General features: G+C 37.6%; 1 protein-coding gene across 1 annotated transcript; it reads left to right on the forward strand.

The window, feature by feature from the left end:
* Positions 1 to 2,694: 2,694 nt before the first annotated feature.
* On the forward strand, positions 2,695 to 4,034 carry LOC121250938 (protein trichome birefringence-like 1). Its single transcript, XM_041150202.1, has 4 exons — positions 2,695 to 2,895; positions 2,944 to 3,081; positions 3,185 to 3,404; positions 3,481 to 4,034. The coding sequence occupies exons 1-4, from the start codon at positions 2,832 to 2,834 to the stop codon at positions 3,971 to 3,973; spliced, it is 915 nt and encodes a 304-aa protein (XP_041006136.1). The 5' UTR covers positions 2,695 to 2,831; the 3' UTR covers positions 3,974 to 4,034.
* The last annotated feature ends 7,447 nt before the right edge of the window (positions 4,035 to 11,481 follow it).

An 11,481-nucleotide genomic window follows, 5' to 3' on the forward strand; every position in this document is an offset into this window, starting at 1 on the left:
AACGTTCGAACGTTCACTAAAAATTGAGCGGGATAATATAATGTTTGAACATACAACTTAAACGTTCGAACGTTTTATTTAAAAATTTTATGATTGAATGAATACACGCACGGAAGGCAGCAAATTCATTTCTGCTGCTTCTCCCGTGCACGCAATAGAGAGAGACGTGAGAGAGAGTCTTCGTGGGTGTGAGAGAGAGAGGGTTAGATGATTGAAGTGTTGTGATCTTTTTGCATATCCAAATTATCAAGTATTTTACATTTATATCTTTTAATTATTTACATTCATATTCATTCTATAAATTATATCTATACATATTACAATTAACATTCTTAATATATTTTGTAGCACTTGAGTTTTATACACAGAATAGATCCGCTCTGACTGTCCGCCATCGTGCCAGTTCAAGGTCATTCCACTGTCTTGCTGAAAAAATGGAAATTAAAAAATTCATTTATTTTTCTGATATTTTTTTATTTATGTACTAACATTATTCTTTTAAAATTGCTAATGTCGCTTTGTTAGAAACGTGATGATCATGAAAACTTTTCCCTCATTCATGTCTATGCTGCTGCTCACACTAATGAGTATAGTGAGTAGATGGATCCTGTCGCTATAGATAATTATGTAAACAATATTAATTTTGTTAAATAAATTATGTAACATGTGAATAATTTATTTTTTATTTCTATTTCTTTTAATATGTTACTTATTAACGATCATTACCTTTCAAAATGCAGGAAAAAATGACGGAGATGCAGTCAGCTTCTGGAGAATCCTATCCTAGTGACATAGTTCACGCAAGTGCTCGGGCCGTAGTCTAGTATGGCAAGAGATTTGGGACGATCTATCAAGCATAGATATTCATCCTCCTCAACCTCATCGACTTCACAAATTAATAATCTTACCAAAGATTTAGAAGTTGCACGGCGTGAGAATCAGTATATGAGGTTGAGATAGCAAGAGTTAGAGTCTCTCTTAGAACGATAGTCTCATTTAGAGATGCGTTTGCAGGACCAACAGAGAGACCAGGAGGAAAGAATACGCAGTGAAGTCCAAGAGCAAGTGCAACGGGAGATGATGGTGCAAATGGAGCGTGTTATGTCGTTGCAACAGAATCGTGGTGGGGGAGGAAAAAATAAGAAATAAATTTTATTAGTAGTGGTGGCTAGTTTTAATATATAATTTTAAAATTTTATAAGACATTGTTATTTGTTAATTGATGTTATGTAATATGATACAATTGGTATGCTTTTAAATTTTATGAAATTAATATTTTTGATATGTACGTTCGAATGTAATGTAAAATCCCATTCGAAGCAACGTTCAAACGTGAATACATAAAATTGTATAGTAACAATCGAACGTACTGACCCTCAAACGAACAAAACGTTCGAATGATTAAATGATTAACGTTCGAACAAACCTTCGAACGTACCATTTGCATTCGAACGCTACTTCGTTTACATTTGAAATAACGTCCGAACGTTAAACCCGTTATGTTTCAACATTGGTCTGTTAACGTTCAAACGGATATTCAAATGCAAGTTATAATTAACGTTCGGACGCATAAACATTCAAACGTAAATATGATACGTTCAAACTATAATCAACGAACGTCAACTTCTCTCATTTGAATGCCAATCGGCTGGATTTCCATTCGAACGTTCAATTGGACGTTTGAACGTTACTTTCTGTGACAGTTCTCAACCGTCACAAAAAAAGGGAACGTTCGAACCTCCAACCGTCACTATAAATATTTTTAGTGACAGTTCAACAATAAACCGTCACTAATTATTTTCCGTGACGCACATTAGGTGACGGTCGTGGTGATGGTTTCAAACCGTCACCAAATAGCTTTAGTGACGTTTTGGCAATTTTTGGTGACGGTTTCCTCTGTCACGAAAGACAAATTGTGTTGTTGTGATAGTAGTTAAATGGTTTGGATTAAAATATTTTATTGGATTTTTAAAAATGAGAGAAAAACTTAAGTAAAACTATTATAAAGTTAAAAATTGTTTGAATATTATTTTGGTTTGAAATTTGAAAAAGTTGTATTATCTTTTGTGTTTTGTTTGGAAATTTAAAAAAATTGTAATGATAATTATGTAATGATTATATAAAAGGTTAAAAATTTAAAATTAAGTGTTTTGTGCTTGAGTGATGTTTGGAATGGAAATTAAGAAAAATTTTGAGATGAGATATTTCACGTACTCTCCAGGTTCCCAGACAACCCGTAGACATTTATACCGCAAAAGATGGTTGTATTTCAAAGTTTGTGGACAAGGACAACCCAGACTACCGCAATCAAGGTAGATAACAAAACTATATCATATAGGCAATTAGATAAGGGATGGGTGTGGTAGAGGCCTCAAAGGGTCTACTTGGGGAGATAATGATAATGAGCTTTGGGGCCACAAAGGAGAAGCTGCACAAAGCATAACCCTCTCTTCAGCTTAACTGAAACAGAACTTACAGTAATGGAGGCAACTTCCACCATAAATGAAAAATGGAGGTTCTGCATATTTGCATGCTTCGTAGGCTCCATCACCCTGCTTTACTGTCTGAAACATGACCAAGACGGGTAAACCTTTCGGCTTCTGGAAACATTACCATAACTATGACATCGTCCAATGACTCGAACCAACATCCATCATCTGGCATGCCGTTCTTGCAACTATCGAACGAATCAGAACATAGAAAAAAGGTAAACGAGAAGGAAGATAGCTGCAATATCTTTGACGGAAAATGGGTATATGATCCAACATCAAGTCCTCCATATCATGGATCACAGTGTCCATTTCTGAGTGAACAAGTGAGTTGCCTAAGGAATGGGAGGCCAGATTCTGAATACGAAAAATGGAGCTGGGAAGCCAAGGGGTGTCGTATTCCGAGGTAAGAAGTTAAAAGCTTACCAGCTTATTAAGTCAATTTTTGATAAAGGTTGGTTTCCCAGGTTTAATGGTACAAACATGTTAGAGAGACTTAAAGGGAAGAGAGTAATTATGGTTGGGGACTCCATCAATAGAAACCAGTGGGAGTCGCTTGTTTGCCTTCTTTACTCCACTATTTCCTCCTCACGTGGGGTCACATTGACATGAACATACAAGACAATATTTTCCGAGCCAAGGTAAGTGAGAACATGATCGATGAGTTTTGTGCCGCACCACTATAACAGGTAAAGCTCTTAACAAGATTAATATTATTCTAACACAACAGGAGTATAATTGTTCTGTTGAATTATATTGGAGCCCCTTTCTTGTACAATTGGAAGGAAACGAAGAAAATGGTGGTCGAATTCTAAGGTTAGACAAACTTTCTGACTGGGAAAAAAAATGTCGTGGCGCTGATATTATGGTATTTAACACTGGTCACTGGTGGCATAATGGTGGTAGGTTAAAAAGGTAAGATTGCTAATCTGAATCCTATATCGATCTTGGGAATTAAAGGAAACTTGTATCTAACATGAGAGCCGTGCAGGTGGGACTTGTTCCAATATAAAGGAAAGCTGGTGGAGGAGATGGAGGTCCAATCAGCATTTGGGATGGCAATGAAGACCTGGGCTTGTTGGATTGATCGCAACGTAGACAAGACCAGTACAAAGGTCTTTTTTCGAAGCTTTTCACCAGTACATTATGGGAAGCAGAGGTGCTACAATCAAACCCAACCCATCAAGGACGAGTCCTATGTAGAAAAATCTCCCAATCCCATTTTAGAGGTTGTTGAGAGAACAATTAGACGCATGAGGACGCCAGTGAGGTACTTGAATATCACAAAACTATCGCAATATCGAAAAGATGGGCATACAACAGTAAACACAATAAGGCAAAAGAAGCTGCCAAAGGCAATGAAACAAAGACAACCAATGTCTCATGATGATTGCAGCCACTGGTGTTTGCCCGGAGTGCCGGATACATGGAACCGGCTACTATTTGCATCTATGGTCATGGACAACTCTAGTGTTACCTCTTAGTTTTTAACATACGATTTGTTTATGTTCAATTCATAGAGATGAACAGTGTGCTGTTCAGAAATGCTGCCCAACTTTAATTGCTTTGCAAGGACTTCTCACCCACGAACTATTACTAGTTTTATTTTCTACGCTAAACTATAGAAAGTTTTAAATATTAAGACCTTAAGTTATAGATATTATTCTAATTTATATTCTCATTTAAGACCTAGCTAAGAGTTCAAACGAACGAAAAATTGGCTATGTTGTAAAAACTTAATGTTCAAATTTGACTGAAAACGTAAAGTAAAATATTTGTAGTTCAAATGTAAATGGACATTTTTATAACTCAAAGTGAAATGGAAAGTATGTAGGGTTTGTTGGTAAAAAAACTAATTTCAACTTATATTTTGCAAAATACAAAATGATGAAAGTAATTCAACTTCAGAAACATGGGGAAGGGTACTTAGACTTTAGTACTTGTACAGTTTGAGTAGTACTCTACAAAGATGATAAGCAATGTCAGTGAATGTGATAATGAACCAAAAGGATAATTATTACAACTGTAAGCTTGATGTATTTATCCTGATCTTACATTGAAGATTCGGTTTTGGTCCACATCAATTGGTTTTGCCTGAAGTGAGTCAAGACCCGAAACACAGGGAAAAGCCTACTTGCTAACTTTTTTGTACTACTAGAAGTGGACCGAATTTTTTCAAATGAGCCAAAAGCCCATGCCCCATGATCATGTAGACTCCATAGCATGTACGTCTCTCACGCAGTTTCTCCCTCTCATCCTTTCTAGGGTTTTTCTTACTCCCTATATATTTACACGTTAACCTCAGATTTTCGCACAACCCTCAATCCCATGTATTTATCGAACATCCTCAACCGTAGACTCGGTTGCCGCCGCACCACCTCTAGGTACTTTCAGTCCCAAGCTCCTCTCGGTTGATCCCTGCCACGAAGCACATAGAGGTGTTTCTTGTCCATCCTATACCGAAGCGTCAAGCGTGCTTCTTTACCTGTAGCTTTTCACCACCTTGTCTGCAGCACCTAGCACCTTCACAAAACTACCGTGCAGCCGCTTCTACCTTCTTCAACCACCATTAGCGAGACCTATATTGGCCGCCATCTTCACATGAAAACTAACGCCACCACAATAGCACCACCATGGCTAGCCGTGAACCCATGTCTGAAAACGACACCACAAGCCGCCAGCCCAACTCCCGTTGACCCGTACTCCTCAGCCATTCAACACGGAGCTGCTACTTCACCATCACCGAGAGTCAAGAACAAACCGAAACTACACCGTAGCCTCCCACGTAGTTGCACCCTCACGGCCACCCCATAGCCCACAGCCTCCGTTACACTATAGCCTCCAGCAGACTCGCCACCCCGAAGTCAAGTCAACCACGTCGTTGCTCCTCCCTTAGATCACCACCATGCCCAGTCCAACACGAAACTGTAAGTACCTCTGTTTTGGCTCTCAAAAACAGAGTATTTTGTCTCAAATACCCACTGCCCTTAAGCCACTACCTACGTAGCCACATAAGACACCGTTGACAGCAGAAGACGCTGGAGGACAAGCCTCCACCATTGGACACTGCCCTGGGTGACCCATGTCCATAGCTCCCCGTCGTACTCAGTGTCTAATTCCTCCCTCTCGCCATGGTCTCTCTCTTTCTCTCTCTCTCTCTCTATTCTCTCTCTCTCTCGCTCATCTCTTTCTCTCTCTCTCAGTGTTCCGCCATCGTGTCTCAGCCACCTCCCACTGGCCTGCCCTGTCACAACCTCCTTCAGTCACGGTGAACCTCCATTGTGTATGTAGCCTCTGTTTTCATTCTAAGAACTTGGTTTTTACGTTAGTGTAATTGCATGCTTCTAAGCCTTATTTTACACTAATTTCGTTAATTACTTTTTTTACCCTTTGAACTGCAAGTTGTGTTAATGTGTTTTAAAATTTTTAATAGGTGTTAATAAACTTTATTTTAATTATGATTACAGAAAATCACTTAAGTATTTTAACATGTTATTGAGTAAAGACTTATTTTAAGAGTAAACAATATTGGTGTAATGTTATTTTTATACACTTTGGATATGATTTAGGCTATTAAAAAAAAATAGTTATGGTTTTTTTTAAAATATTTTGGGACAATTATATTATCTAGTATTAAACTTTATAGTTTGTTTTCAATAATAAATAGGTCAGACTTTTAAATATTTTAGTCAAAGTTATTAAATCAACATTGATGATTTTAGAAAGTGATGATTTATAATTTTAGGTTTTGAGGAATTAAATGGGTTATTTTAGAAGCTTAGGCTTAAATATCAAAATATGTGATTAATTAGAAATTTAAGAGAATTATGTGATTATTTTATAGGTGACGATTAATTATTGTTCAACATTTTTGAGAAAAATTTTGAAAAAGCTAAGGAGTCCAGGTAAGCGGGCTTGCTATGCTAGACTTTGTATAAAACAAAATGAGCTGAGGTTGATTTTTGGAAAATATACATGTTTGGTTATGAAAAGAAATTTGAACTACCTTAGTTATTTGTTTTGCATTACTTATGAGATTCTGTTTAAGAATGAAGTATTTTTTGTCATGACTGGTGTAGACATGAGCTTATTTTTTACATTTTGTTTCTGAACTGTGCAAAAAGAGAGTGAATATGAAATTTTGTGCATAAATTATGTTTTTGTGATCTGATTTTGTGTTGTTCTGAAGATTTTCTGTGTACTCTGATATAATATGGTGTGATTTCTGAAGACCTCTAGCATAACATTCTGTTTCTGATTCTTTTCCATTCTAACCTTACCACGGGTGTAAAACTGTGGCCTCTGTTCAGGTTGGTACCAACTTTTCTGTTTCTTGTGCATCCACTTGGGAAACAAAGTAGTTTCCTGCGTGGTCTTTTCTATGTGCACACTCGGGGCTCCGAGAATGAATTTCAGTTGAACATGTATTTCAATATTTAAGCCTAAACTTATAAAATAACCTATTTTAATTCCTTAAAACCTAAAATTCCCATAACCTCAAAATATATTATCACTTTTTAAAATCATCAATATCCAACTTAATAACTCCGACTAAAACCTTAAATTCTAACTTATTTACTATTAGGATCTAACTATAATTTATAAAACTAAATAACATAATTATATTGAAATCATTATAAGTAGAAAATCCTAATTTTGTTTAAATCAAAAAAATTCTTTTAGAATGATTCAAAATAAGATTTTGTACTTACTGATCACTTCAAAAGTTCATCAATATTTACTTAATAAATATTCCATTAAAAATATCAGTCTCTTACAAATACCAACTTAACAATATAAGTCCACATGTCTATATCCAAATAAAAACATACTCTGCAACCCACGTAATACAAACTCATGATTTCAAACCCAAAGTACATAATATAAACCCATTAAACTAAACACCCTAAACAATAAACCTGGAGGCACACACTATGGGGTAAAAAAGTAATAGCATTTCCTTCTATTAGGTTAACATAGTTACGTATATATATATATATATATATATATATATATATATATCACTTATAAGAACAAAATCAGAGGAACAAACACACGGAAATAAAACAAGGATGCGGCGGCAAGGGCTTACCCAAGGGAAATTGAAGCATGCGTGGAGGGGTAAGATGCAATGGGGCTGGCTGGAGGGATTGTGGAGGTGAGGTTGAAGAGTAGAGGAGTGTGGTGGAGATGCCATCAGCGGCTGCCATGCAACCTCTTGGGGAGGACCAAAACTTGCGGCCGGAGAAACGAAAACCCTATTCACCCATAGAGAGAAAAAGGGTAAAAATGGAATTATAGAGCCTCTTTGATTTTACTGCGACAGCTTGTTGTTTCATTACGATCGCGAAGGCGAAGGTGGCACGCAGTGGGTCTTTGGGCCTTGGTGAGTGGGGGTGGCTAGTGGTTTGGTGGAACAATCGCGGTTCATGGTAGGGAAAACGAAGTGCTCAGTTTTGAAAAGGCAGTAACGGCGGAGTGCTATGGTAGGATTCTACATGCTGTGTGTAATGGACCCCTTCACGATTGTAAAGATTTGATGTAGTTTGAGGACATCACCCTCCAAGAACTCTCCAAGAAGTAGAGAGAGAAAGAGATAGAGAGAGAGAATTGATTGACACTGAATACCGAAGTTGGCCTCCTTCCCAACTCATGAAAACTACACAGAGTTATAACAAGTTTAGCCATTTGATGACTTAAACAACAGCCATGAAAAGACACCATTCTATTTATTCTCAGTTACAACTACACGACACAATCGCAAACAGTTATGTTTAAAGCAACCAACAGTTAAACAAAACGCTGCGTACTGATCTTTCTTCTATGCTTATTCGAAGACTTTAGCCCTTGTTCATGCTGGCCTCGATCTATGATCTCGTCCATCTTCCATAATTCCCAACCCGTAACATACTTTCCCCCATCAAAGCACCTTGCCCACAAGGTGAGGAAATCTGTCACGCAATGACCAATATGGCTCCCACATTGCATAATCAACACTAGCCCCCCTTCCATTGAACCAACACATCAACTACTGCTCTGTTATGAACCTAACTCATTCTACGCTGCAAAATAGCCTTAGGCTCAGGAGTCAATTCACGTTGCAAATCCACTGGAGGTAAAGAAGAGAGTGGAGAGTGATGTTGACCCAATTTTTTCTTAAGGCAAGAAATATGAAAAATTGGGTGAATAGAGCTGGTTGGTGGTAATTCCAGCTTATAAACAACTTGTCCAACTCTTTGAACAATCTGGAAAGGTCCAAAGAAACAAGGAGAATGCTTGAAATTTCTTCTAGCTACCAAAGATTGTTGCCTATAAGGCTGCAATCTTAAGAGTAGAAAGATCTAATCTCAAGTCTTCATGCTGTAAATGGATGCTTCAAGGCCATAAAGTGTGCATATTTAGATAATCTGTCAACAACAACCATGATGATAGAAAACCCTCTAGAGATTGGCAAGCCCTCTATGAAATCCATGGACAAATCTGTCCATGTATTTGTAGGTATAGGAAGAAACTGTAAAAGACCAGCAGGGTAGACATGTTCCACCTTATTCCTCTGACACAAATCACACTCCCTTATATACTGTTTCACTCCAAGTTTAAGGCCTGGCCAATAAAAGTCTTGCCTAGCTTGATGCAATGACTTATGGAAACCAGAGTGTCTAGCAGATGGACTAGCATGGACAAAATGCAAAATTTTCAGTTTCAACTCAGGGTTATCAGGTATATAAATTATGCATTTTCAAAAATACAACCCATGCTTGATAGAAAATGCAGAAGACGAAGGAGGAGAAGCTCCTTGTAATGCTGCCAACTGTTCTTGTGCCTTCTGATTTGAAGCATAAGCTTGCTTCAATTCCTCCAACCATATTGGAGTAGGAAATGAAATAGTGGTCATTACTGTTGTGTCATCTAAGGCTTCCTTCCTTGACAAAGCATCTACTAATTTGTTTTCAACTCCCTTCTTGTACTCAATTGTGAATTCATAGCCTAACAACTTAGAAATTCACCTTTGTTGACCATCTGTTCACACCTTCTGTTCTAGGAGGTACTTTAAACTGTGGTGATCAGTTCTAAGAACAAAAGCAGCCCCTAACAAATAAGGCCTCCATTTTTTGACAACAATAACAACTGCCAGCAGCTCCTTCTCAAAGGTGGAAAGCATCAAATTCTTACCCTTGAGAGCTTGAGTCAGAAAATCCATTGGCCTTTGATCTTGCATCAAGACAACTCCTACTCCTACTCCACATGCATCACATTCCACCACATACAGCTTATTAAAGTTAGGTAAGCATAAAACAGGAGGACTCGTGATTGCCTTCTTCAATTCTTCAAAGGCATTAGTTTGATGGAAACCAAGTTGGGCCTACTCTTAAAGATCATTTGCAAATTCCAGATGGGCCAATTACAAGATCAATGGCCAAGAAGATCAAGGAAGCAATGCACGGATTGGTGCAATCCACTTGGGATGAAGCTAGCAAGAGCCCAACACTCAAGATGGGCTTGAAAAAATGAGAACCAGCTTTATCCACTTGATTCAAGCTGTGGAATACGTGACTTAGAGCTATTGTTATTGGAGACTTCCAATTTGGTTAAATGATTTATTTTATTAGCTTAGAATAAGTGGGCTTGAAGATGCCTGGCCCACACGTCTTATTTTTAATGAACTAGAGTTTTCGAGAAAGCCTTGTATTTTGGCTAAGGGCTTATTTGGAAAGTTACTTTTTAGGAATTAGGGTTTCAAGAGGTTACTGTAGCTGTGCGTACTCTAGTTGCGACACTATTCATCAGGGGCATTTTGGGTAAAAGGGCATTATTTTGGTTAGGGTTTTAATTCCTTTGCTCAACCCAAATATCCATGTTCCTTCACCGAAACAACGAAGAAATTCTCCACAAATTAATCTCTAAAAATAATCCAACTTGTCAAAAAATTTTCTCGGCCCATAAAAAGATTTTTTCTTGGTTGGGCCCTGGGTGTTACATGGAATTGCATATTAAAACATCTATAATGAATATAAGTGATAAGAATATGACATTTATGGGCTTACCACCATACATACATAAATATTCCGAAAGTAGGTTTGAAGCTAACTTACAGTGAATGAGCATAATGTAACCGTAGTGTGAAGTAGAGTGAACTGAACGAGATAATTCTAAAGGTTAGAAACTCACAGTAAATAACTAGAAATATGAAGATTTGCTGACTTATGGCTACGCCTGCAACCCGACCAATCCGGTCTATGTTTGGGCCCGATGCAACCTGCTCCAACACTCGGGATAACACAAAACTACCTGAGTATGGTCAACAATTTGTTTTTTTATTTACTTTTTTAATTTTGTTTCACTTAACATTACTTCAATACCTCATACAAAAATCTTGGAGGTCGTCCAGTGTCTACAATTCCTTAACAGTTACAACTAAAAAAACAAAAAACTAATGGTATTGATTTGGCTCTCATCATAGATCAAAATTAATCTGCTAGTTTGAGAAGTTGTTAATTAATCTGGTAGTGTTTCTAACATGGCACAATTTGTCTCTTTTTGCCACGTGTCATGCATGGATGAAGATTTTTGCTTGTCAAAGAAAGCTTTTGGCACGTGTCACTATAGGAAAGAGGTTCTAGAAGGAAATGATGCGGTTAAGGAAAAGTAGAGCCTACAGAAGGCAAAGAGGCCATGGACAGTAACAAAGAGAAAGGGATGAAGCTTTTTGCCATGTGTCATACATGCTTAAGAGGTAGGTAAAAAGTTTTCTTGGGAAAGATCAAGGTTGGAAGAAGGCTACATGCCTAAGGGCTTCTAGAATAATATTTTTTTGTGTAAGAACACTTGAGGTGGACAACTAGGGCAGGGTTCTTTTTGCAAAAAGGGACCAATCACATATTTGTCCAAAAGTATAGTGAAAAGAAGATCTCCTAGGGAAGAGAAGGGTTCGGCAACTCATGCACTTACACCCACACTCCTTACATGCCACCTGGCACTCATGTACACATGT

The sequence above is a fragment of the Juglans microcarpa x Juglans regia genome, chromosome 2D (genome assembly GCF_004785595.1).
Source record: "Juglans microcarpa x Juglans regia isolate MS1-56 chromosome 2D, Jm3101_v1.0, whole genome shotgun sequence".
Classification (NCBI taxonomy): Eukaryota; Viridiplantae; Streptophyta; class Magnoliopsida; order Fagales; family Juglandaceae; genus Juglans; species Juglans microcarpa x Juglans regia.